This window comes from Megascapheus bottae, chromosome 6 (genome assembly GCF_031878675.1).
Source record: "Megascapheus bottae isolate mThoBot1 chromosome 6, mThoBot2.hap1, whole genome shotgun sequence".
Classification (NCBI taxonomy): Eukaryota; Metazoa; Chordata; class Mammalia; order Rodentia; family Geomyidae; genus Megascapheus; species Megascapheus bottae.
Window position 1 is genome coordinate 5,108,641 of NC_143514.1, and position 27,892 is coordinate 5,136,532.

The 27,892-nt window shown below is 48.3% G+C and overlaps 1 protein-coding gene across 1 annotated transcript; it reads left to right on the forward strand.

Moving 5' to 3' along the window:
• The first annotated feature begins 3,858 nt into the window (after nucleotides 1–3,858).
• Ankrd35 (ankyrin repeat domain 35) lies at nucleotides 3,859–27,471 on the forward strand. The gene is made up of 13 exons (XM_090333715.1): nucleotides 3,859–3,897; nucleotides 11,647–11,777; nucleotides 14,259–14,347; nucleotides 14,674–14,738; nucleotides 15,907–15,964; nucleotides 16,133–16,203; nucleotides 17,231–17,337; nucleotides 18,774–18,958; nucleotides 20,034–20,071; nucleotides 20,186–22,126; nucleotides 25,027–25,116; nucleotides 25,703–25,768; nucleotides 26,516–27,471. The coding sequence occupies exons 1-13, from the start codon at nucleotides 3,859–3,861 to the stop codon at nucleotides 26,576–26,578; spliced, it is 2,943 nt and encodes a 980-aa protein (XP_090189841.1). The 3' UTR covers nucleotides 26,579–27,471.
• Nucleotides 27,472–27,892: the final 421 nt, after the last annotated feature.

Here is a 27,892-nt window from a genome sequence, read left to right on the forward strand (position 1 = left end):
AGAAGTAAAGTCAACATCTGCTGCTTTCCTGTGGAGTCTAGTGATTCATAGAGCGGATGGGGAGAGTCCACAGGAAAAAAGCAGGGAGGAGGAAAAGCCACAAGAGACATTCTGTACAATCCCAAGGAACAGAGAGGCTTTTAGACAGGCAACTGCCATCCACCCCTGAAACCTGAAACTCTTTGGTACCCTTGCCTTGCCCTCAGGTGCTGGGGAAACAGGAGCTGCCTCTAGGCTTGCTGGCACGGCCTTCCCAAACTTCTGCCTTGCTGGGAAGCAAAGCTAGGGCTGGATACCTGATTTTTTTTTTTCTGGAGCCAGGGTCCCCCAAGTGGCTAAAGCTAGAATAGCAGAGAAGACAGGATACCCTAGTACCCTAGGCAGTGTGTGTGTGTGTGTGTGTGTGTGTGTGTGTGTGTGTGTGTGTACTAGGGCTTGAACTCAGGGCCTTATACTCTTGCTCATCTTTTTCACTCAAAGCTAGCACTGGACCACTTGAGCTACAGCTCCACAGTTGGCTTCTTTGGTAGTTAACTGGAGATTATCCAGACCTTACTACATAGGCCTCTTTTACATGCTCATTCACAGATCTCAGCCTCCTGAGTAGCTAGCATTATAGGTGTGAGCTTCAGGGACCTGGCTTTCCTAGACCCCACTCTTAAATCATCCTAAGACTGAAGGATGAGGATTGCAGTTTGAAGATTGTAAAACCTTTTCCTTGTCAGTGTAGGGAAGCATCAGTTCCATGTGGTTGTCATTAAAAAGCCAAAGACACTGGGCTAATTCTCAGAAACATGCCTTTACATGTCCAGCTGTGATTGTATAGCATGCGTAGTTCTAGGCCAATGTTTCTGGAGCAACCCTAGTCCTTTTTTAAAAGGGGTTTTATGGTAGAATCAGTTTGTCAGTGCTTATGTGATGTTTACTGGAAATTCCCAAACAAAATTGTGTATCTCAACTACCCATCTTGCTTATCGATTGGTCATAGCCAGCAAAGAAAATTAGATTTTCTCAAAATTATTTTTAGTGGATTTTTTTTGATGTGCTGACATGAGCTTGAACTCAGGGCCTTGTACTCTTGCTTTTTTTTTTTTTCTTTTCTGCTCAGGATGGGCATTCTACCACTTGAGCCATAGTTCCACTCCTGGCTTTTTTGTTGAAGCTAAGAGTCTCATGGACTTTCCTGCTCTGGCTGACTTCCTGAGACCTCACACACCCAAGTATCTAGGTTTATTGTCATGAACACTCAGCTGGCAACTGGATTTTCAGAGATACTGCCACAATTGGTTTCTTTTTGTATCATCAAGATTTCAGATACTAAAAGCAGTCATGGGTCTCTAGAGTACAACTCCAATAGCATTTGAAGAATCAGCACTCATTTTAAGCTCAACAGAGAAAAGATTCAGTGGTATGTGGGGACCACTGGCCATTGAACCTGTCTTTCCAGACTCTTCTGGAGGCCTGGATGAATGTTTATTTTGGTATATATCTGGCCTTCAGCAGAGGGCTACCTCCCTGGGTATTGTCTCTGTTTCACAGCAGAATGGACAATACATCAAATGATGAAGACAAATAAAGTTCAGTGTCAAATGACTTCTGACTCTGTTTGGGTTTCCTAGGTTATAGCTTGCACAAAAACAATGAGCAGGGCTGGGAATGTGGCCTAGTAGTAGTGTGCTCGCCTAACATGCATGAAGCCCTGGGTTCAATTACTCATTACCATATAGACAAAAAAACCCAAAAGTGGAACTGTGGCTCAAGGAGTAGAGCTCTAGCCTTGAGCAAAAGGAGCTCAGGGACAGTGCCCAGAACCCGAGTTCAAGCCCCAGGACTGACCAAAAAAGGGTAACTGTGGGTAAATTTTCATTTACCTGTTTTTTTACCTGTTTCCTTGTCTTGGTACTGGCATTTGTATTCAAGGCCTAGACCCTATCTCTTAGCTTTTACACTCAAGACTAGTACTCTACTCGAATCACAAGTCTCATGAACTTTTCTGTCTGGGCTGGCTTTGACCACAATCCCCAGATCTCAGCTTCCTTAGTAGTAGTTAGGATTATAGGCCTGAACCACCTGCACCCAGTTTGCCTGTGTCTTTATATTGTGTATTTCCTAGAAGTTATGAAGTATTTTGAATATTTTCTGTGATTCTCCCATGAGAGATATGCTATAGCTTCCTGTAACCATCACCTATGGGATTATAGAGTATTAAGTGTGTAAATTCAGGAAGCACGTAGGGCTGGGAATGTGGCTTAGTGGTAGAGTGCTTGGCCAACATTAAGGAAGCTCTGGGCTTATAAACAGATTGCAGCCAGAAGTAGAGCTGTGGCTCAAGTGGTAGAGACTTGTGCAAATGAAGCTCAGGGACAGTGTCCGAGCTCTGGGTTCAAGCCTCAGAACAGGAAGGGGAAAAAAAAAAGGAGGCACATAGGCCTACATTGAAAGCACCCCTCTTTTATTTATTACGTCTATAGCCTTAAATAAACATCACTGGAGTTCAGATGATCGTAAGATACTGTGCAGTACAGCAGTTAATAATGAAGACAGATTTGGAGTTAAATCTAGGCTAGACTGCTTAAAACTTGTTTGACTTCAGACAGATATAACTTTTTATTTTTTTCCTGTATAAGTGGTACTGAGGGATCAAACCCAGAGCTTCATGCATGCTGGGCAGGCACTCTATCATTAGGCCACACTCCCAGCCCCAGGTTTAACTTTTCTAGGTGGTAGTTTTCTTGCCTTTAAACTGTTAAGACTGATGCTGGTGACACCAGCCTGTAATCCTAGCTACTTAGAAGGCTAAGATCTGAAGATTTCAGTTGGAAATCAGCCTGGGCAGAAAAGTCCCTGAGACTCTTATCTCTAGTTAACCAACAAAAGGCAAGTGGCAGGGCCAGGAGTTGGGCCTAGTGGTAAAGTGCTTGCCTAGCATGAAGGAAGACCTGAATTCGATTCCTCAGAACCACATACATAGAAAAGCTGAAACTGGTGCTGAGGCTCAAGTGGTAGAGCTCTAGCCTTGAGAAAGTCAGGGACAGTGCTCAGGCCCTGAGCTCAAGCCCAGGACTGGCAAAAAAAAAAAAAAAGTGGCTGATGCCTTGAGTGAGACAGCCTCCAGACCCTGAGTGCAAACTCCTCTATTGTCCACCACAACTGAGTCTGAGAATCACTGAGCCTGAGTCAATGACAGTGAAGACAGGAGAGATCGGATTCCTGTTTTGTTTCAGAGAGAGAATGCTAAGATAAACGTTCTCTCTTTGCCCCTTTCTAAGTCAAGGCTGGGTTAGAAAATGGGTCTCGATGACCCCTTTCCTCAAGTTTTGTCCCCCAGGTGATGGCGGGCCGCCAGGCACACGGTCCCCCTCCCCGCACCCCTGCTGCACTCCGAAGTGCCCGGGGGTGCCGGAGTCTCCCGCGGGGCGTGGGGCGAACGCTGGGGCAGGGAAGGAGCAGGGGTGATTGCCCAGGGCCTCTGGGGGTCACCGCCGAGTGGAGCCGCGGGCGGGCCCGGGAAGCCGGCCCGGGGGAAGCAGGTTCACCCGCCTCGGCTCGCGCTGGGCGCGGCGGGAGGTGCGGGGAGGTCCGCGCTGCAGGGCGAGGCCGGGGACCCGCCGGACTGCCGAGCCAACTGCGGGTTGTTTTTTTCTCTCTCGCCTCTGCAGGGGCGGGGCTGGTGGGGCGGGGCTTCGGGCCCAGCCCTCGTCCCTGATTGGGTAAAGTGAGGCCTGGGCGGGGCCGGGGCGGGGCCGCTCCGCGCTTCCACCGCTGCTGGGCACCCAGCCCCTGCTGAGTCCTGTGGGTCTGGGAACCGGTGCCGGGCTCTCCGCGCGTCCCCGTCCTCCCGTGGCCCTGGCTCCGGCCATGAAGCGCATCTTCTCCTGCTCCAGCTCACAAGTGGCGGTAGGTGCCCACGTGGTGGCCTGGGTCTGGGTTCAAGACGTGATGACAGAAATCTTGAGTCCCAGCTTCATGCACCTCCCCTTAGGCTTTCAGGGCTGTCCAGCGCTTCTGCAATGCAGCCTGCCGGCCTGGCTAGCCTAACTTACCGCTGTCCCCCAAAATTTGTCCTCAGGCCACTGACGTGGCTTCCGAGCCTCTTCCTTCCCCAAGGGCCTTTACTTTGCTGCTTTCTTGTCCCACGCAGCATCTACCCCTACCCCAACTTCGGGAAGGTTTCCTGCAGCCCTATCATCTCCCCAAAGCCTGCTTCTCCAGGCTGTGTCTGCCAGCACCAGAAGACCACAAGCATTTGCCCCAGCCCCTTCTCAGGCTTGGGCTCCACTCATCCCTTTATCTTCATTTCTGCCCTACAGCCTCATTTCCATCCTGCCCTGTAGCCTCATTTCCATCCTGCCCTGTCCTCCCATATGGGGCCTTCCTTCCTGGTTGTTCGGTCCCAGTAGATACTCTCAGCTTACTGCCACCCATAAGCCTTCTTTACAGTCTCCTCTGTCCTTGTAGTCCTCTCATCAACCCTACCCTCACCAATACTACTGAACCTCAGTCATCACTCCAAACCTCTTTTCACATGAAGTTCTCAAAACAGCAGTTTTGGGGTGTGTGTGTGTGTGTGTGTGTGTGTGTGTGTGTGTGTGTGTGTGCATACGGGGGCTGGAACTCTGGGCCTGGGCCCTGCCCCCCCTTTTTTTCTCCAGGTTGGCACTCTACCACTTGGGCCACAGCTCTACTTTCAGCTTTTTGATGTTTAATTGGAGATAAGAGTGGCCTCCTCTGGCCCGGCAGGTTTTGAAACCATGATGCTCAGATCTCAGCCTCCTCAGGAGCTATTTTACAGGCATGAGCCACTGACACTGGGATGCACTTTTTGTTCTTTCCTTCAATCTGTGTCCTACTCTACCCAATAGTCACTCATTTCTACCCGATCTCCCCTTTGCTCTGGATGTCTTTCTGCTTGCTCACTGTAGGTGAATTTTGGAGGCTAGCCTGACAGGATCTGCCAAAGGATGCACAACTGTGTCTGGCTGCTTCTCAAAGGCTGCGATGATTTGCCTGCAGAATCCACTCTGGCCAGTTCACTGCAGCATGCTCATCAGACTGGTACATGGGCTAGTCAAGGCTTTCTGCTTGTTTCTCTCCAGACTCCTTTACTCTGTACCCACAGCCAGTTGTTAATGACTTTTAATTTGCTATTTTCTTTAACTGAGTGAAGAAAAAGAGAAGCAGGGCTGGGAGTTTGGCCTAGTAATAGAGTGCTTGTTTAGCATGCACAAAGACCCTGGTTTGATTCCTTGGTACCACATACATAGAAAAAGCAGGCAAAGTGGTGCTGTGGCTCAAATGGTAGATAGAGCCTTGAGAAAGCTCAAGGACAGTGCTCATGCCAGGGGTGATAGCTCAGGCCTGTAATCCTAGTTACTCAGGAGGCTGAGATCTGAAGATTATGATTCAAAGCCAGCCCAGTCCATGAGGCCCTTATCTCCAATTAACCTCTAGAAAACCAGAAGTGAGGCTGTGACTCTTGGGGTAGGGTGGTAGCCTTAAGCTGAAGAGCTCAGGGACAAAGCCCAGGCCCAGAGTTCAAGTTCCAGGGGGGTGGGAGGGAGGTAGGGAGGGGGGAAGGACAGGGCTCAGACACTGAGTTCAAGCTCCAGGACTGGCAAAGAAAGGAAGGAAGGAAGGAAGGAAGGAAGAAAGGAAGGGAGGGAGGGAGGGAGGGAGGGAGGGAGGAAAGCAAGCAAAAGAGAAGAGGCCAGAGCAGACACATGAAGGGAATTCCTAGCAGATCACTCTATATTCCCCAGATTCTGCTGGAACAAAACAGAAAGTTAATGAAGATAGTATCTAAGGTGGGTGCTGGGGACTAATACCCATAATCCTAACTTTTCAGGAAGCTGAGATCTAAGGTTCTCATTTCGAAGCCAGCCTGAGTAAGAAAGTCCATGAGACTCTTAACTCCAATTTATCACCAAAACTCAGAAGTAGAGCTGTGGTTCAAGTGGTAGAGCACCAGCTATGAGCAAAAACAGCTAAGTAAAAATGTCCAGGACCTGAGTTCAAGGACCAGTGCTGGCACAGAAAAAAAAATAAAGAAGATGTAACTCAGAAAGGATATACCTTCTCCTCTGAAAATCTCTTACAAAGAGACCCCTTTCCCTGCTTCTAATCTGGGAATAGAATTTTCTATGGAGGTGGTGATTATAGATCATTTAGAAGTGAAATAGCTCCTTGTAATACTGCTTGATTGATATGACTTAGTAGTGTTATTTATTTGTAAGCAAATATGAGAGATGTTTGGTTTAGCTTACTTTGCATGGGCAGGTCACAGAAACTAGGAAGAAAGCTATGAAGCAAGAAAAGGAACTCTGTTGAGACCTGTCCTGTCCTATTTCCATTTGTTCCTTCATTTAGTTTCTTTACATTGACCAACTTGTCAAAAGGCATTTTTATTATGGGTACAAAGACTACGTATACCCTCCCTAGATTCTGTCATAATTTATAATGATTTTCTTATTCATTCACAGGGACTATCTAATTAAAATACTCAACATTCCTTCCTTCTCAGGTTTGTGCTTGGGAATGAGGAACTATTTTATTCCTTTTGATTCTTCAGTTTCTGGGCAGTGCCTCCTTTCTCAAGTACAGAGTAGGGTTGGATCTTGGGGTTTTAGTACCATTTGTGTGTCTTTCTGGACTAGCTGTCCTGAGGTTTTGTTTTGTTTTGTCCTGCAATTTGATCACCAGAAAAACCCACTCTAAACTTTTAGTGTGTGTGTATATGTGTGTGTGTGTGTGTGTGTGTGTGTGTGTGTGCCAGTGCTGGGTCTTGAACTCAGAGCCTAAGCCCTGTGCCTAGCTTTTTCCTACAAGGTTAATACTCTACTATACTACTCCATCTGGCTTTTTGGTGCTTAGTTGGAAATAAGAATCTCACACGTGTTCCTTCTTTTCTTTTTTCTTTTTCCAGTCCTGGGGCTTGAACTCAGGGCCTGAGCACTGTCCTTGAGCTTTCTCAAGGCTAGCTCTCTACCATTTGAGCCATAGCACCACTTCTGACTTTTTCTGTGTATAGGATACTGAGGAATCGAACCCAGGACTTCATGCATGCTAGGCACGTACCCTACCACTAGGCCTCTCACAAACTTTTTTGTCTGGGCTGACTTCAGACCTCAGTCCTCAGATCTTAGCTTTTTGAATAGCTCAAATTACAAGTGTGACCCAACCATTTGTCTTTCTTGACTCTAGCTGCCCTGAGGTTTGATCACCAAGAGAATCCTCTCTAAAGTCTTCTTAGTATAACATATATTTTAGGGTGGTGAAAGACTGAAAGTAGAGGATGGAATTAGAAGTATCTAAGAAGGAAAGTTATTGCTTAAGCTTGGGCATGCACAAAGCTTGAAAATAAGTTAGGATCTGCTATAAGTTGTTTCTTCATGCTGTTTTCCCACATGTCCCATAATAATCTCTTCCATTTCTTTGAGAGGCTTAAGGACATTGGGCCCACTTGTCAGAGGGATACTGTGAGTTTTTTCTGGTGACTGAAACAACGTAACTTCTTGCTGGTGCCAGGAATAACGCCACTCTATCTCAGTGCCCAACCCCAAATCCAGCTCCAGAGTCCTGTGCCCTCTGTTGGAGGAAAGGACAGAATATAAGTGATTATTCTAAAATTAGTCTATGAAGCCAGGTGTTGGTGGCTCATGCTTGTAATTCTAGTTTTTCAGGAGGCTGAGATATAAGGATGGAGGCAGACAAGAGTCTCCAATTAACCAGCAAAAAGCCAGTGATGGAGCTGTGGTTCAAGTGGTAGAGTGCCAGCCTTGAGCAAAAAACGCTAAGGGACAGTGCCCAGGCCCTAAGTTCAGCCCCACTGAATACTCATCTCCTATGCTGGGTATTGGTGACTCATACCTGTAATTCTAGCTATTCAGAAGGCTAAGATCTGAGGATCACAGAAGCCAGCTCAGGCAGACAAAACTATGCTACTCTTATCTCCAATTAGCCAGCAAAAAGCTAGAAGTGGAGGTGTGGTTCAAGTGGCAGAGTGCCAGCTTTGAGTGAAAAAGCCAGATAGGAGCTCAAAGCCAAGTTTAAGCCTCTACCAGCATACATACATACATACATACAGACAGACAGACAGACAGGCACACAGCTTCTATAATCTCTTATTTTATTCAAGTACAGGATATCTTCATAAGCATCTTATACATGAGCTTACTCTGCCTAGGTAAGCAATAGACTAAGAAGCAGAGCAAAGAATAGCTTTAAACCACTGATACCAGAGAAACCTGTGTTTCATTTGAAGTGTTGAAAGATCCTGCTTGAATCCTCAGGGCAGCCTTTTCATTTCCATTCACCTGTCTTGCAAGAGTAGCTACTGTGCCCTTCCCCTACCTGTTACTATACTTCTTTCCATCTCGATAGGATACTGACATATACCGTAGCTGGAGATAGGAAACGGTACAATTACTTCTACAAAGCCCTCCTAATCTCAGTTATAGACCTAACTCCGTCGTTGCTCAGTCTGTTGATTCATTTGGTGATTGCCCCCTGGAGCTTAGGATGGTCATCCAACTTCTCTTCTCCTAGATGTTAAGGGATGGATTAGACCTCGGAATTTGAAGGCAACTTGTTACCTTCTGGCCTTGATTTTTTGTTTGTTTTCTTCTTTGTTTTATTTTATTTTATTTTGGTGCTGGTTCTACGGCTTGAAGTTAGAGCCTCTCACTCTCACTTGACTTTTTTGCTCACATCTGGTGCTATATCACTTGAGCCATCTTTCCTCTTCCTGCTTTTTACTGATTCATTGGTAATTAGTTTCTTGGATTTGTCTGCCCAGACTGACTTTGAACGGTGATCCTTAGATCTCAGGCCTGAGATCAAGCCTCAGTACGAGCACAGAAAAAGATAAAAGAAGAAAGGAAGGAAGGAAGGATAAAAAGAAAGAAAAAGAAAAATGTATGGTGGCATACATCTGTAATCCCAGCACTCAGGAAGTGGAGGAAGGAGGAGCACAAATTCCAAGGTACATAGCATGAGCCCCTGTCTACGGAAGGCAAAAATAAAATTAATAAAAAAATATTTTGAGCCAGAGAACTTCAGGTTGAAGTCATTTGCTGGCATTGCTGTGTGGCAGAGACCTCCGGGTTCTGCTGTGTGATCTGGTTCTCAGGGCACAGCGTTGTTACATGTCAGAATTTAAGTATGCAGAGTTGTTTTGCTTACTTTGCCCTTTGAGAAAGAACCTGTTTGGAAACCTCTCCCTGGGGAGTAGTAGCATCTGAGGGTGGGTGGCTGAACCCCAGGGCAAGCTGACAAGTGTGTGCATCTGGAAATAAGTAAACTTTTTCTTTGTCGTAGTGAGAAATAGGATTGAGGATGAAGTAGCCTGGGTTCTAATTCCAAGTTGATCATCCTCCTCCTCCTCCTCCTCCTCCTCCTCCTCCTCCTCCTCTTCCTCCTTCTCCTGTAGCTCTCTGCAGCTGGATCTCTGAGGGCTAGAAGTGTGGCTCAAGTGGTAAAAATGCATTGTGAATGAGCAAGATAGACATGCTCTAACTTCTGAGGCCAAGCTCAGCTATCAATCCTGGAAGTCTTGAGGTCAGTTCCAGGTACCAGAAAAAAAAAATCTATCCTGTCATTGGTTAATAGTTTATCCTACTACATAAACAGTATTTGAAAATGAATTATTGGGCTTCCATGGACTCTAATTTTCTTTACCTCTTCCTATAACCTCTTTTTTTGTTGTTGAGATTATACTCCATAAAACATAATATACCACCACCAATTTCTCATTCCTTCCTGTTTTATTATAAGGATGTCATACATTTATATGACTCTAAGGTTTATAAAGAGATTATGTACATATTAGCTTGTTTAATATGCACTCCCTCATGAGGTAGTTATTACCCATATTTTATAGATGAAGAAACAGGTTTGAAGTGTTTCATGGCTTGCTCTAGGTCACCTAGCTGAGAATGTAGCCAAACCAGGTTCTAAACGCAGCTCGGCTGACAATATATCTGGGCGCTTTTCACTATACCAAAGATCATGGCAGAAAAGGAAGCAAAGAATTCTGGGCCCAACAAAGCTTCTCTGTGCTTTCAGCCCTAAGTGTTTTTTACAGCTCTTTCTTTCACGCCCTGGAGTACTTCAATTATAATAATTACTCTTCCATAGCAAAACTCAAGCTGGAGTGAGAGGACAATGTATGACGTGGCTTTTGTAGGCGACATCTGCTCTGTGTCAGGGAAATGAGGATGGAGGAGAGGAAGAAGGCATAAGTTCTCTACTGCCTCTGCCCTTCCATGCTTCCTCAACACAGCTAGAGAACAATCTTTGTTTTTCGTGTGCGTGTGTGTGTATGTGTGTGTGCGCCAATACTGGGGAAAGCTGGTACTCTACCAGCTCCACTTCTAGCCACACCTCTACTTCTAGCTTTTTGCTGATTAATTAGAGATAAGAGTCTCAGAACATTTCTGTCCTGGTTGGGTCCAAATTGTGATCCTCAGATTTCAGCCTCCTGGGTAGATGGGGTTACAGGTGTGAGCCACCAGTCCCCTGCTTCTGTCTTTTGCTTGTTTCCATAAGAAAGGGACTAGGGTAGTCAGGTATGATACAGAGAAACAGAAACTCTGATGCTCTGTTCAATTCTGGGATGCAAAACTGGTAGGTAGAGACAGTATGGTTAAGGATTTGAACTCCAAGTTGCGACCTAAACCTAAAGTTAGATACTTTGATTTCTTTCTCTAAGGACTATATATATATATATATATATATATATATATATATATATATATATATATATATATATCAAGTCAGATACCAGTGGCTCATGCCTGTGATCCTAGCTACTCAGGAGGCTGAGATCTAAGAATCAAGGTTTGAAGCCTACCCAGGAAGAAAAAGTCCAGGAGACTCTTCTGTCTAATTAACTACCAAAAAGCTGAAAGTGCAAGAGTAACAGAGGTAGTAGAATACCAGCCTTGAGTGAAAAAGCTAGGCAAGGGCTCCAGGCTTTGAGTTCAAACCCCAGAATCAGCCCAGTACTGGGATTTGAACTCAGGTCTAAGATGCTTTCCCTTAGTTGTTTCCCTGGAAGCTGGTGCTCTACCACTTGAGCTACCTCTCCATTTTTAGCCCAAAATGTACTTGAAATAACATTTCAATATGTAACAATAATGTTATGCTTTTTGATACAAAGTCTAGTGGTAGAGTGCTTGCCTAGCATGTACGAAGATCTGGGTTCAATTCCTCGGTACCACATACATAGAAAAAGCCGGAAATGGTGCTGTGGCTCAAGTGGTAGAACTCGAGCCTTGAGAAAGTCAAGGACAGCGTTCAGGCCCTGAGTTCAAGCCACAGGACTGACAAACAAAAAAAGTTTCCCTGGATAGCCCAGATTGACCATGAAGTCAAGATTTTCCTTCCTCAGCTTCCAGAATGTTGGGATTGCAGGCATCGCAATACTTCCTGGCCAATCATATTTTAATTCAGTTTGGTCCAGTTCCCTTTAGATCCATGGCTGACAGTGTAAATGGGATAATATGTAGCTGGCCTCCCTAAGAAGGACCAGATTAGCCAGGCTGAGTGGCTTATCAAACCATGAAGGGATTCTGAGGAGGTTCCTTGTCCTTGAGATAGACGCTCACTTCCCTTCTGCATTCACACAACTTGCTTCTCTTTGACTAGGTGGAGAGATGGAACCGCCGAGATCAGAAACTGCTGGAGGCCGTGCAGCGGGGGGACGTGGGGCGCGTGGCTGCCCTGGCCTCCAGGAAGTCTGCCCGACCCACCAAGCTAGACTCCAGCGGCCAGTCCCCGTAAGTAAGTCCTACTGTCTTTATGTAAGTCCTTTCAATTCCTCCTGTTTGAAAACTGAATACTCATATGACCAAGAAATGCTTACAAATAGCTCCCTCTGTTGTTTGTAACTAAGAAGCATATTGCTTGTGGCTCACACCTGGAATCCCAGCTACTCAGGAGGCTGAGATCTGAGGATCACCTTTAGAAGTCAGCCCTGGAAGAAAACAGAGACTCTAATCTCTAATTGACCAGTCTCTAATTGGCCAGAAGTGGAGATGGGGCACACGGGGTAGAACATCAGCTAGAGTTGAAAAAGCCAAAGGAGAGTGAAAAGTCCTGAGTTCAGGTATCAACACACACACACACACACACACACACACACACACACACACACGAATATGGACAAACCTTTGCCATGTATCAATCACATAATAAAGTGAGAAGACTGGGAATGTGGCTTAGTGGTAGAGTGCTTTCCTAGCATGTATGAAGCCCTATGTTTGATTCCTCAATACCACATAAAAAGCTGGAAGTGGCGCTGTGGTTCAAGTGGTAGAGTGCTATCCTTAGTAAAAGAAGCTCAGGGACAGTGTCCAGGCCTTGGGATCAAGCCCCAGAACTGGCAAAAGTAAATAAAATAAATAAAGTGAAAGCGAAGAGGTTATTATTCCTGAGCTTCATCCGTTTCCCATCCCACATTAACAACACTGACTGGAGGAGTAAAGCTCATTAAATAAACAGTAAGCTCATATGTAAATAGCATTTCACAATGCTGAGGGTGTCTATGCCTGGGAAATTCAGAGTGAAATGGATGCCATGAAAGTCCCAGGTGAGAGAGGATGGGTTAAAATAAGGGAAATACTATTTCTCATCTCTGTTCAACCCAGCCTCCAAATGACCAGCCTTCCATTCGTCCCTCCCAGCACACTCTCACACCTTCAGTTCTGTGCAAGGAACTGGGTTCTGGGCTCAGGTACAGGTACAGGTGTGCCCAAGTCAAATCCCCCGAGTCCGGGGCTTCCCATGTGTATTTTTCCTCCAATTTCCTCTGATTTCCAGATTGTAAATCATATGACCTTCCTTTTCTTAGGAAGTCAGGCTTCCTTTTTTTTTTTTTTTGTCTATCTTTTTGGGTACTGGGGATTGAACCCAGGATGTTGCACTTGCTAGGCAAGCACTTTGCCACTGAGCTACATCCCAGCCCTAGGAAGTCGGGCTTCCTAAGAGAAGCATTCCTCTCTGCTTTGGGGATTGGATTTGCCATAGAGGCATAGCAAACACACTTCTTTTCTTTTCTGTCTTTTTTTTTTTTTGTCACTCGGGAAGCTTGAACTCTGGACCTAGGCACTGTCCCTGAGCTCTTCAGCTCAAGGCTACCACCCTACCCTTGAGCCACAGCCTCACTTCCCATTTTCTGATGGTTAATTGGAAATAAGAGTTTCACAGTCTTTAGTACCTTGGCTGGCTTTGAACTGTGGTCCTCAGATCTCAGCCTCCTCAGTAGCTAGGATGACAGGCGTGAGCCACTGGGCCTGGCTGGCAAGCAATACTTATTAAGGATCCTCTGACACCCAGCACTGGTGGCTCATTCCTGTATAATCCTAGCTACTTAAGGAGGCTGAGATCTGAGGATGAAGGTTCAAAGCCAATGGGGGCAGAAAAGTCTGTAAGACTCTTATCTCGAATTAACCAGCACAAAGCTGGAAACAGAGTTGTGGCTCAGATGGTAGAGTGCCAGCTTTGAGTAGAAAAAGCTAAGCAAGAGCATGAGATCCTGAGCTCAGGCCCTAGCACTGATAACATAAATAAATAAACAAATAAATGAATAAAAATAAATAATTAGGGGCCGGGAGTGTGGCCTAGTGGTAGCATACATGAAACCCTGGGTTCCACACACACAAAGAAAGCCTGAAATGGTGCTATGGTTCAAGTCTTAGAGCTCTGGCCTTGAGAAAATCCAAGGACGATGCCCAGGCCCTGAGTTCAAGCCCCAGGACTGGCAATAATAATAATAATAATAATAATAATAATAATAATAATAATCAGAGGATGGGGGAGGGAAATAGAGATGAAAACATGAAAAGGGTATCAATGTGTGAGAAGTCATGTACCCACTACCTGATGAATGTTAACTGTAACCCCTCTCTACATTACCCCAACAATAAAATAAAATAATCATAGTAATGTCTCCACTAAAACTTCTACCTAATACTTGTGAGGCCCTGAATTCAAATCTAGCACATAAAAATTCTCCTTTATGGGCTATAGTAGTGCATGCCAGTAATCTCAGCACTCCAGAGGCTAAAAGAATGGTACTCTGAGGTCCACTTGGACTATATAACAAGACTTTGTCTCCAAAAGAAAGAGGAAACAAAATGAAACATAGATTCGAATAACTGTTGGAAAGTTAGACATGAAAAAAAGTGCGTGGGGCCGGGGTTCCTCCTCTTCTGCCTCTGGTTCCTTCATCTTTAGCTCTCCGCTTTGATTGTTGACAGCTTCCATCTGGCAGCTTCCAAAGGGCTGACCGAGTGTCTGACAATACTATTGGAAAATGGGGCAGACATCAACAGCAAAAACGAGGACGGTGAGTTGGACAGCCTGGCTTTACGGTGGGGCAGGGCCGGGCCTACTACCTACTCCAGTGGAGAACCCTCGTCTCTCCCCTCAGTAAGTCCTAGCTAGTATCCTTCCATGGGCACCCCTGCCTGCAAGCTGGGCATACCTCACCTTCACCCTCACCTCTCTCTGCCCTGGGTCCCAGATGCTGGGGGAACAGGAATTTCTGGCCCCGTGTGTCTCAGGGCTTCTCTCTGTAATCTCTGATTACCTGTGCGTCTCTCCCTTTCCCTCCCCATGAGTCATGGACATGCGTAGGCTCGCAGCCCCCTCATTCCCTCTCTCTCTTTCCAGGAAGCACCGCCCTGCATCTGGCCACCATCTCCTGCCAACCACAGTGTGTAAAGGTCTTGCTTCAGGTGTGACCAAGCCTCCGGCTCCATTCTGCCCAAGGAGCAAGTGGATCTACGCTCTTTTTCTTCTTTTTTTCTGTGTGTGTGTGTGTGTGTGTGTGTGTGTGTGTGTGTGTGTGTGTTGGTACCATTACTAGGGTTTGAACGTGGGACCTGGGCCCTGTCTACTTGAGTCACATCTCATTAGGCCACAGTCCCAGCCTCTGTGAGGCTTTAATCTCCAATTAATCAGCAAAAAGCCAAAAGTAGAGCTGTGGCTCAAGTAGTAGAGTGCTGATACTGAGTGAAAAACCCAAATGAAATGGTTCAAGTTCTAGGACCAACATATAAGGGAAATAGAAGGGGAAAGAAAGTAAACCATAGACATGGGTTTGGATATAGCTGGGATAGAGCACTTTCCCAGCATGCAGAAGACTCTTAGTTCAATCCCCAACACACACACACACACACACACACACACACACACACACACACACACACACACACACACACAATGAAACAGATAACAAAGAGCCACAGCCTTCTGCCTCTACTTCTTTTTCCTTTTGGTGGATCATGGGGCTTGAACTCTGGGTCTGGGCATGGTCCCTGAGCTTTTCAGCTCAAGACTACCACCCTACCCGTGGGCTTGCATGTTGTCCCTGAGCTCTTCAGCTCAAGGCTACCGCTCTACCACTGGGCCCCTCAGTTTTTCAGCTCAAGGTTACTGCCCTACCCTTTGAGCCATAGCCCTACTTCCTGTTTTTCAGTGATTAATTGGAGATAAGAGTCTCGGTCGTTAGTGACCCTGCCCAGGGTGGCTTTGAACTATGATCCTCAGATCTCAGCCTCCTGAGTAGCTAGGATTATAGGCATGAGCCAATCCTGAAGCTTGAACCCAGGGCCTAGGCACTGTCCCTGAGCTTTTGAGCTCAAGGTTAATAGTGCTCTACCATTTAAGCCACAGCTTCACTTCCAGCTTTTTTTGGTAGTTAATTGGAGATAAGAGTCTCCGGGATTTTCCTGCCTGGGCTGGCTTTGAACTTCAATCCTCAGATCACAGTCTCCTGAGCAGGAGTCACCGGGAGTGGCTTGCCCCAACTCTTTCACCAGGGAAGCTGACAAGCCAACTGGGGGATTGGATGAGGATCTTTATACTAAGCTGCATGCTGTTTCCTTTTGTGGCTCTTTGCAGCACGGTGCTAATGAAGATGCAGTGGATGTGGAGAACCGAAGTCCATTGCACTGGGCAGGTGTGTGCCTAGGTAGTGGGGGCAGGGCTGGAGGGACTGGAGGTGGGGGGCGGGGAAGGGGAAGGCAATATTTGCTGGGAGGGGCAAGCCGCTGAACTGGTATGAAGGGATGTTGGGGCTTGGTCATGGACCATGGGTCTTTTATTCTTGTCTTTCCACCTTCCCCAGCCTCCTCAGGCTGTGCCTCCAGTGTCCTCCTGCTGTGTGACCATGAAGCCTTCTTGGATGTGTTGGATAATGTGAGTAACTGATGCACGAAAGGCAAATGTTCACTCAGGAAGCTGTTGTTGTCTCTGCCCTCGGCTGGTCACAGGATCAAGCATGGCACCTGCATAGAGCAGGCATAAATTAATGTTTCTGAATGAATAACAAATAAGTTTTCATCTCTTTTTCTTCTTTTAGTAAAGATACTGGGGTTTGATCTCAGGATCCTCCTTTAGCTTTTTTTTTTTTTTTCTGATTTATTGGAGAGAAGAATCTCATGGGTTTTCCCCCTTGGACTGGTTTTGAACTGTGATCCTCAGTCTCCTGAGTATCTAGGATTAGAGGCGTGAGTCACGGGTACCATAGCTCTTTTATGAAGGATGAGAGAAGTCCATTTAGCCAAATATTATTACCTATAATTATAACCATTCTTCCTCCTCCTCCTCCTTTTTCTTTTCATTATTTTTGCCCATCCTGGAGCTTGAACTCAGGGCCTGAGCACTGTCCCTGAGCTTTTTGGCTCATAACTAGCACTCTACTACTTAAACTACAGCCCCCTGTCTGGCTTTTTGGTGGTTTATTGGAAATAAAATTATTAAGGGACCAGAAGTTTGGCCTAGTGGTAGAGTGCTGGCCTAGCATGCAGGAAGTCCTGGGTTCGAGTCCTCAGCACCACATACACAAAAAAAGCTGAGTGGTAGAGCTCTAGCCTTGAGAAAGCCCAAGGACAGTGCTCAGGCCCTGAGTTCAAGTCCCAGGACTGGCAAAAAAAAAGTTTTATGGACTTTCCAGCCAGAGCTGGCTTCACATCCCAGTCCTCAGATTTCAGCCTCCTGAGTAGCTAGGCATGAGCCACCTCCTGTATCTTGCCCTCCCTTCACCTTCTCATGAAAAACTAACCCTTGTCTTTTAAAGAGCTTCTCCTCTTCCAAAGGGCAGTGTTTACCATTGGGATCTGAGCTCCCCCACCCCAGAAGTGGGGAGGGGACTTGGTAGGCTTGTGCCAAGTCCCTGGCTCCTTCTGGCCCTTAGAAACCCACCTTCTCCCCCTGGTCTGTGCAGGATGGCCGCACACCCCTGATGATTGCATCGCTGGGTGGTCATGCAGCTATCTGCTCCCAGCTGCTGCAGAGGGGCGCCCGGGTCAACGTCACAGACAAGGATGACAAGTGAGATGCCCACCCCATCCCCCACTCATGTTCAGATCCACAGCATAGCCAGAGGGTGCTCCGTGTGTGTGGGGGGGGGGCAGTCCAGTCTCTGGCATGGGATCCTCCTGCCAGGCCAGCCCAGTGATGACTCAGAGAGCATGGTCTCCTGCCTGCCATGACTGTCTTCCCAGCACCGCCTATCCCAGAGACCATAGACCTGGCAGGGGACAGCGGCTTAAGTTACTTGTTTCCAAGCTGTCTTCTAGACAATGGTATGTCTTTTGAGGAGAAGAGATGACAAAGGGTATTTTATTGGGTACAAGTTTTGGATAATAGTACTGTTTGCTCCAGGCAAGCAGAACCTGGTACAGCCAAGTAAGAGTGCCAGGAAAATCACCAAGTTCTGGGATCCTTTTTTTCTACTCACAATAAAAAAATGTATGCAAAAGTCAGGTGTAATGGTGTAGCTTTGTAATCCTAGCCCTGAGAGGCTGAGTCAGATGGGAGTTCTAAACTAGATTGGGCTACATAGACTCTATCTTTAAATAATAAACAAATCTATGCAGAAACTTAATAGTATATGAACAGATAAAAATGGAGACCTGCCCCAGGAGTTTGGCCTAGTGGTAGAGTGCTTGTCTAGCATGCACCAAGATTTGGGTTTGATTCCTTGGTACCACATACATAGAAAAAGCCAGAAGTGGCGCTGTGGCTCAAATGGTAGAGCTCTAGCTTTGAGAAAGCCCAAGGACAGTGCTCAGGCCCTGAGCTCAAGCCCCAAGATTGGCCAAACCCCCCCCCCCAAAACAATGGAATTCTTTTACTTGGCCCTTGCTTTTGTTTCTGTGCCAGTTCTGGGGCTTGAACCCAGGGCCTAGACACTGTTCCTTAGCTCTCTTACTCAGTCTGGTGCTCTGTCATTTAAGCCCCAGCTCCACTTCCAGCTATTTACTAGTTAATTGGAAATATGAATCTCCTAGACTTTTACTTTTCTGCCTGGGCTATTTTCTTTTTTTTTTTGTGGGTCGTGGGGCTTGAACACTGGGCCTGGGGGCTGTCCCTGATCTCTTCAGCTCAAGGCTAGCACTCTACTACTTTAAGTGATAGCACCACTTCCAGTTTTCTGGGAGTTAATTGGAGATAAGAGTCTCATGGACTTTCCTGCCTATGCTGGCTTTGAACCTTGATCCTCAGATCTCAGCCTCCTGAGTAGCTAGGATTACAAGCATGAGCCCCGGTGCTCAGCTGCCTGGGGTATTTCTAAAGGTGACACTCAGGTCTCAGCCTCCTGAGTAGCTAGTATTACAATCACAAGCTACCACACCCAGCGTCGTCTGTGGTAATGCTGTCTTCCGCTCTAGTTAGACCACTGCTGCTGTGAATGGCATTTCTGGAACCAGGACTCCTAGCTTCCATGAGGGAAAGCCTGGACTCACGTGGATCTCTCCTCTCAGGTCAGCTCTAATCCTGGCCTGTGAGAAAGGCAGCGCGGAGGTGGCTGAACTTCTCCTGAGCCATGGAGCAGATGCAGGGGCGATGGACAGTCTGGGGCATGATGCTCTGTATTATGCTCTGCAAACACAAGACAAAGCCCTGTGGGGGCTGCTGAGGCAGGCCTTGAACCGGCGGCGACGAGGAGGTAAATCTAAGTGTTTCATACACTTTATCAGTGTAGAATTATGACTTTTTTGTGGGGGGGTGGTCATGGGAATTGAACTCAGCCTGGGCGCTGTCCCTGAGCTCTTCAGCTCAAGACTATCACCCTACTCTTGAGCCAAGCCCTACTTCCCTTTTCTAGAGGTTAATTGGAGAGATAGGTCTCAGGTCCTTTTGTGCCCAGGCTGGCTTTGAACCTTGATCCTCAGATCTCAGCCTCCTGAGTAGCTAGGATTATAGGCATGAGCCACTGTACCTGGCATGACATCTCTTTTTTGTTTTGTTTTAAATTCTGGCCAGGAATTTGGCCTAGTGGTAGAGTGCTTGCCCAGCATGCATGAAGACCCAAGTTCAAGTCCTCAGTACCACATACACAGAAAAAGCCAGAAGTGGTATTATGGCTCAAGTGGTAGAGTTCTAACCTTATGGAAAAACCCAAGGACAGCCTGGCTCAAGCCCTGAGTTCAAGCCCTAGGACTGGCAAAATTTTTTTTTCTGGCCATTCTAACTACTCAGAAGGCTGAGGTCTAAGAGCCATAGAGCCTGAGCAGAAAAGTCCATGAGACTTGTGTTTTGTTTTGCCAGTCCTGGGGCTTGAACTCAGATCCTGAACGCTGTCCTTGGGCATTTTCCTCAAAGCTCGTGCTCTGCCACTTGAGCCACAGCACCACTTCTGGCTTTTTTACTTATGTGGTATGGAGGAATCCAATCCCGGTCTTCATGCATGCTAGGCAATCACTCTAGGCCAAACTCCAGGGCCCCCAAGTCCATGAGACTCTTATCTCCCATTAACCACTCAGAAACAGAGAGGAGAGCTGTGGCTTAAAGTGCTAGAGTTTTAGTTGAGCTAAAGAGCTCAGGGACAGAATCCAGGCCTTGAATTCAAGCCCCACAACTGACAAAAAACAAAGCCAAAACAAAATGAGATTCTGAGTTCAAGCTTGGGTACACATGTGTACACACACACACACACACACACACACACACACACACGATAAGTGCAATCAATGCACGCAGGGCCTGTCTTTTCTCTCACTTGCTATTTCTTTTTTTTACAGGTCACAGGTTGGTTCAGCATCCAGATCTTGCATCCCAGGTACCTCCTACTTTTTGTTTCTGACCCACTCCAGGTTGCTGGGGTTGTCCCTCAGGAGTCTCCTGGGCACCTCCAGTTTCCTGCTCTCACTTGGCTGTTGTGGTTTTGATCTAGGCTTCTCCATCTGAGCTCCAGATGGGTTCTCCACCCACCAGTCCCTGGAAAGCAGAGCCTGGGGAGGAGCCCCAGCAAGAAGAAGAAGACCACCAGTGCTCGGAAGCATGGAGGCTGAAGTATGAAGAGGAACAGAAGAAAGTATCTCAGTTGGAGCAGGATTTGGTACTGAAGACAGAAGAATGTAAGGCTCAAGCTACCGCTTACTTGGGCCTGGAAAACCGGATTCGGGAGCAGGTACAGGAGCTAGGGCGGCTCCTAGTCCAAGAGCCTGGAGCTCCAGGAGAGCAGGGGTCAAATTTCCGGCCGGGCGGAGATGGCATGGAGCAGGGTTGTCCTTTGAATCTGCTGGCTGAACATATACAAGAGCTGAAGCAGCAGCAGCAGCAGCAGAGGAACACAGTGACGCCATCATTAGATCCTCAGGTGGAGGAGACTGCCCCAGCAGACATCCAGCCTGGAGTCTGTGGAAAGACCAGAGCGGAAGAGAGGCCATCCCAGAGCCCAAGGTCCGAGTCCACCGGGAAAGACACGGGGCAGCCACTGAGCAGCAAAGAGAAGCAGACCCTCCGCCTTGACCACAAGGACCAGCTCTGCGCTGCCCAGGAAAGGCCACAGGCCCTGGGGGTGGAACCAGCAGGCCCGATGGCAGAATTAACAGGGAGCATCCCCGTGAACCAGCTACTGCTGCAGCTCAGGGAGGAGCTGGCTGCAGTGTGGAGAGAAAAGGATACCGCCAGAGGGGTTCTCTCTCGACCCACCCAGGAGGGAGCCGTGGGGAACCCCCGGGCTGAGGCCGCAGCGGCCGCCTGGGAGAAGATGGAGGCCCGTTTAGAGCGGGTGCTGGTGCGGCTGGATCAAGCCAAGGCGGGACTACAGGGGAAAACTGAGATCGCAGGCAAGGAACCTGGCGAGGGACAAGGAAAAGTCAATCCAGGGGCCCGGGACGACCCTGAGGAGGAGAAGCCAAGGGTTCCCTGGGCTCGAGGAGAGCCTCCGGGGGCTCCGGGAGGAGAACCGAACCCGGGAGGGAGCGGAGCCAAGGGGCCGCTGGAGAGGGAGGTGTGGGCGCTGAGGAGGAGCAATGGCCATCTGCTCGGGGAGCTGGAGGACCTGGGGCGCGAGCGGCAGCGGTTGCAGGGGGAGCTGCAGTCCCTGGGCCTGCGGCTCCAGACGGAGTTCGTGCCCAGGCCCGAGGCGCAGGTCCAGCTGCAGCAGCTGCGGCGGAGCGTGGGGCTGCTGTCCGAGGAACTGGCCACGGAGAAGGAGGCCACGGAGCAGCTGCGCCAGCGCCTGGCCTCGCAGAGCAGCGGCGTCCGAGGGCTGTGGGACTGTCTGCCCCCAGAGCTGGCGGGCAGCCGCGGGGGTGCCGAGTCCCTGGAGGAGCTTCAGGGGTGCATCCGCGCGCTGGTGGACCGGCGGCGCCAGGCCCAGCAGGCGGCGGCCCAGCTGGAGGAGGAGAACCAGCGGCTGCGGGGCTCGCTGTCCCCCGGCGGCGAGGGCCCGGCGGCGGCGGCGGCGTCCCCACAGGTGGCCGCCCTGGAGCAGGACCTGGGGACGCTGGAGGCGGAGCTGCGGGCGGTGCAGGCCACCATGGGCGCCAAGAGCCAGGAGATGGCGAAGCTGAAGCAGCTGCTCTACCAGGCCACGGAGGAGGTGGCGGAGCTGCGGGCGCGCGAGGCGGCCAGCCTGCGGCAGCACGAGCACACGCGGGGGGCGCTGGTGGCGCAGGCGCAGGCGCGGGGCCGGGAGCTGCAGGCGGCGCTGGAGAAGCACCGCGCGGCGTGCGCCGAGCTGCGGCGGCTGCGGGACGCGGCGGCGGCCGAGCGCGCCCGCGCCGACGCCCTGGAGAGCCGCGCCCGCGAGCGGGAGCTCGGCGCCCGGCGCCTGGAGGAGCGGACCGAGCGCCTCGCCGCCGCCGCCCGGGACAAGGAGGCCAAGGTGGGCGGCTCGCCGGCCCCGGCCCCGCCCCGCCAGCGGCCCGGGGAAACTCTGCGAGTGGGTGGGGGGGGGTGCGTGGGGTGCGCCCGGGGCGGGGCAGATTCACTCTTGGAAGTCGGCTGCCGTCCCCAGCGGGGAGGACATCCCCGGGGAACTGCTGGAGGGGAGGATGGGAAGGAGCGAGGGGGGGGGTAGCAGAGGGGAAACTGAGGAAACGAGAAAGGAAGGGGGAGGGGAAAGGGAGGAAAGGATGGAGAGAAGGAAGGAGGGGGAAGGAGGAAGGAAGGATGGCGAGGAGGAAGGGGGTAAGGAGGGAGAGAAAGAAGGAAGGATGGAGAGAAGGAAAGAAGGAGGAAGGAAGGAGGGAGAGGAGGGAGGAAAGGACGGAGAGGAGGAGACAGAGGGTCAAAGGGAAGGAGAACCACCGATTCTAAGTGAGAGTTCCTGAAGTTTCCCTCCAGGCCTGGGGCCCCTCCATTCAGGGCTTTAGCAAAATAAGAATTTCCTGACAAGTCACCAGGTTAAGGAAACCTGGCAGAGCTCTGTTGAGTAAATAAGCAAACCGGCATCAGCATGGCAGAGGCCCACTCTCAGGGACTGTAGGTACTCAATGGAGCCAGCCGCTGGTGGTGACTCACACTGGTAATCTAGCTAAGCAGGCTGAGGTCTGAGGATCACAGTTTGAAGCAAATCTGGTCAGGAAAGTCCATTAGACTGTAACCACCAGAAAACTGGAAGTGGCACTTTGGGTCAAAGCAGTTAAGTGTCAGCTTTAGATCTGACACTCAGGGACAACACCCAGACTTTGAGTTCAAGCCCTATGACAGACAAACAGAAACACACACACACACACACACACAGGAAAGAAAAGAAAGGAATGTACTCTTTGAACTGAGACTGACTGGGTTTGAATTTCAGTTTCCAAACTGGGTTGGGGATATGGCTCAGTGGTAGAGCGCTGGGGCAGAGAATGCAGGAGGCCCAAGGTTCCAGCTTCAAAACTACAAACAAAACAAAACTGATCTTGAGCAAGTTATTTAGCATCTATAAGCTCCACTTTTCTTATCTAAAAAAGCAAATTACTGGACCGGCAGTTTGGCCTAGTGGTAGAGTGCTTGCCTAGCATGTACGAAGACCCGGGTTCGGTTCCTCGGTACCACATACATAGAAAAAGCTGGAAGTGGTGCTGTGGCTCAAGTGGTAGAGCCTTGAGAAAGCCCAAGGACAGTGCTCAGATCCTGAGTTTAAGCCCCACGACTGGCAAAAAAAAAAAAAAAAGCAAATTACTAATAGCATGATTAGGAAATTCTATTAAATATTAGATTTACCTAAAATACTCAGAACCAGTTTTGACATGCAGTAAGCATTCACCAAAAGAGTACATGTTAGCCAGGTGTGGTGGTGCATAGTTATAATCCCAGCGCTAAGGAGGTGGAGGCATGAGGATGGGAGATTTGAGGCCAAGGAGATCCTATCTCAAAAAAACAAAACAGGGAAGCAGGCACGGTGTCTCACACCTGTAATCCTAGCCACTCAGGAGGCTGAAATCTGAGGATCAAGGTTCAATGCCAGCCTGGGCACAAAAGGACCTGAGACTCTTACCTCCAATTAACCTCTAGAAAAAAATGGGAAGTGGAGCTTGGCTCAAAGGTAGGGGGATAGACTGGAACTGAAGAGCTCAGGGACAGCGCCCAGACCAAGTTCAAGCCCCATGACCCACAAAACAAATAAACAAAATAAAAACAGGGCTGGGAATGTGACTCAGTGGTAGAGTGCTTGCCTAGCATGCATGAAGCCCTGGGTTCAGTTGTTCAGTACCATGTAAGAAGACCGAGTCAGAAATGGTACTGTGGCTGAAGTGGTAGAGTGCTAGCTAGCCTTGAGCACAAAGAAGCTCAGGGACTGTGTCCAGGCCCTGAGTTCAAGCCCCGGGACTGGCAAAACAAAATAAAACAAAACAAAAGAGCCAAACACTAGTGGCTCATGCCCGGTAGTCCTAGCTCCTCAGGAGGCAGACATGTGAAGATCAAGGTTGAAAGCCAGCAGGGCAGACAAATCTGAGAGACTCTTATCTCCAATTAACCAGCCTGGAATGGAGATGTGACTCAAGTGGTAAAGTGCCAGCTTTGAGGAAAAAAAGCTAAGGAACAGCATGTTCTGAGTTCAGTCCCCAATACACACATACACACACACACACACACACACACACACACACACACACACACACACACACCTGAACAAAGCTGCCAGTATCACTATTATTATTCCTTTTACTGCCATTCCAGTCAATGCTGGCTACTCTTAACTGCAGTTGCCCCTTATCTCCATCTCTTAGTATCAGCAGCCAGAAGTGGGTTAGGATCCAGTACTGAATACATGTCATGCTCTATGGAGTCAAGGACAACTGGGTTCAAATAATGATACTCTTTTTTGTAACTTGTATGCTTCGGACAAATGACAAAACTCAGGCTCCCTACTTACAAACTATGGCTAATGGTTCCCTTCTCAGAAGGAAGGCCAGGTTATACGGACAATGGTGTATAAAAATATCTGGTACTGGTGGCTCACGTCTGTAAGCCCAGCTCCTCAAGAGGCTGAGATCTGAGGATCACGGTTTAAAGCCAGTCCAGGCACTAAAGTCTGTGAGATTCCTACTCCAATTAACCACCAGGAAATGGGAAGTAGCGTTGTGGCTCAAGGGGTAGAGTGATAGCTTTGAGCTGAAGAGCTCAGAGACAGCACCCAGGCCCAGAGTTCAAGCCCCAGGACCAACCAAAAAAAAATCTGGTTAATATCATATTAAATACCAGTATAAGGAGGTTGACTTTGCCATGAGTAGTATTGGTGGCTGGGAAAAGACTGGGGATTCACTGGTTTCATGTGTTTCCTTTTGGCCTCAGATCAAGGAATTGTTGAAGAAACTGGAGAAGCTTTCAGAGGAGGTCCTAGCAGTTCGGGGAGAAAATGCTCGCCTTACCCTTCAGCTGCAGGTATGACCTGACCTGTCGGGGAGGGGAGTGAGGAGGAGGGCAGGAGGTAGAGAAGACGGTGGGTAGAGGATGTGATAAACAAGTAGGGACTTTCTGTGAGGAACAGAAGCTTAACCTGTGAGGTCTAGTCTGAGCCAGTAATGGACCATGGGAGATGGGGTAATAAGGTGACCATTTCAACTTCTTGCTCCTGGCTGGGTGCTTGAGGCTCATGTTTGCAATCCTGGATTAGTTCCAAGCCAGCCCAGGCAGCAAAGTCCATGATACTCTTCTTTTTTGCCAGTCCTGGGGCTTGAACTCAGGGCCTGAACACTGTCCTTGGGTTTTCTCAAGGCTCATGCTCTACCACTTGAGCCACAGCACCACTTCTGGCTTTTTCTGTGTATGTGATACTGAGTACTGAGGAATCTAACTCAGGGTTTCATGCATGCTAGGCAAGCACTCTATCACTAAGCCATACTCCCAGCCCTTTACTTTTTCTGAATTATAATTTTTATTATCTGTTTCTTATGCTTGGTGAATATGGGGAGGGTAAACATTTAACTTAATGTAACTTTCATATTCCCCCCCCTCCCCCTGCCCTCAGGATTCCCAAAAGAATCACGAGGAGATCATCTCCACTTACAGGAATCACCTGCTGGATGCAGCCCAGGTCAGCATGACACAGTTCAGGTTTGGGGGACATAGTGATTCAGAGCTGGGGGAGGAGTGTTGCTCTTTTCTTTTTTCTCTTTTTTTTTTCTGTGCTGTTCTTGGGGCTTGAACTCAGGGCCTGGGTACTGTCCCTAGGCATTTTTACTCAAGGCTAGCACTCTACCATTTAAGCCACAGCTGCACTTCTGGCTTTTTTTGCCTTTCCTTTTTTTCTCCATGTTGCTCATTTCCAGACTGAGTGGCAGGTCTCTGGATGTCACTGATAGATGCAAAAAGGTTGGGCATGCAAGTGAAAATGGAGAGAGGTGTTTGTACCTCCTTTTCACTTATCTGACCGATTGTAAGAGCTCTTCCTATCCCTTCAACTTTCTTGGTTTGGTTTCTTCCTGAGCCAACTATAGTCCTAACCAAAGGGATAAATGATGGAAGAAAATCTGGGTAGAGTGTCAGGAGTGTGCTCTAGTGGTAGAAGGCTTGCCTGGCATGCACGAAAACCCAGGTTTCAATTCCTCGATGCAACATACCTAGGAAAAGCTGAAAGTGGTGCTGTGGCTCAAGTGGTAGAGTGCTAGCCTTGAAAAAGCCCAAAGACCATGCTCAGGCCCTGAGTTCAAGCCCCAGGGCTGGCAAAAAAATTTATACTTTGCTGCAGGAGCTGACTTCCCACGATGATCCTCAGATCTTAGCCACACCAATGTTGGCTCTCATTTTCTGTTCAACTTTGTGTCTTTTCTGTTGCTTCCAGGGCTACATGGAACAGGATGTATACAATATCCTACTTCGAATCCTCAGTGCACAGGAGGAGTGAGGCAGCCAAACATGGGATTTCTGTTTCTGTGCTGTGAGTTGTGGGTAATGCCGTGAGTTGTGGTAATGAAGAAGCAAGCCTGGGAGGAAGACTAGGGAAAGGAAGTTCACAGAAAGGAATAGAGAGCCCTTTATAGCCAAGCGTAAGAGGCTCATGCTTGTAATACTAGCTGCTCAGAAGACTGAGATCTGAGGATCATGGTTCAAAGTCAGCCTGGGTAAGAATGTCAATGAGACTCTTATCTTCAGTTAACCACCAAATAAGCCAGAAGTGGAACTGTGACTCAAGTGGCAGAGCACCAACCTTAAGGGGGAAAAAACTAAGGGACAGAGCCTAGACCCTGAGTTCAAGCTCCATGACAGGTGTACACACATATTACTTCTAATGGTGGATGACACTGGAGGGTCTTGACTTAGAGCATTTGAGGTGAGGTCAGTTGGGGAGTATGGGAAAATCACGGAGTTGAGTCAGGAATTCAAAAAAAAGACGAGTCTATGAACCTGAATCATCAAATCCCAGTTTCCTTGGAAGATGGGCTCACAGGCATGAGTCGTCAGTGGCTGGCGTCATGAATGATCTTTCCCCCTAGCCCCTTCGCATCTGCTTCTCATCCTCAGTCTCGAAAGATGAAGGTCCTAGCTAGCCTGTTGACATAGATGGAGAGCAGACAGGGAAATGAAGGTGGGCACATGTCATCGTCAACTTCTTTCTTTCAGATTTACACATGCTCCATCAATCTATGGCCAGAGGGGATTTTGGACATTTGGTGGGTGCTGGAGGTGGTGGGTTTCACTTGATCCATGGACCGCAGACCTGATGGCCTGGATTCTGGCTTCACATGACTGGGCCAGAGGTGTGGATGGAAAGCAGTTCTGTGGGAATAAAGCAGAAGGCAGGATGGTTCTATGTGTCACTGTGTTTTCTGTCTGAAGGGTGGGGTGCAGAAGAAGTCTTGTTCATTCTCTTTTCCTTTCTAGTTTTAGAACCCAAGCCTGTAATCCTAGCTTCTCAAAAAGCTGAGATCTAAGGATCCTGCTTCACAGCTATCCGGGGCAGAAAAGTCTGTGAAACTCTTATTGCCAATAAACCACCAAAAAGATGCAAATGGAGGTTTGGTTCAAGTGGTAGAAAAAAAATATATAATAAAAATAGGATTTTAAAAAGTTTATTTTTAGACCATTCTTAGGCGGACAGCAAAACTGAGCAGAAATCTGCTATCCTTTTCTCAATTTTGAAATTTCTCTATCCTGAGATTTCCAGTGTATCCCATCCCCATATATACGTAGCCCAGCCCCATTACCCATAACCGCAATG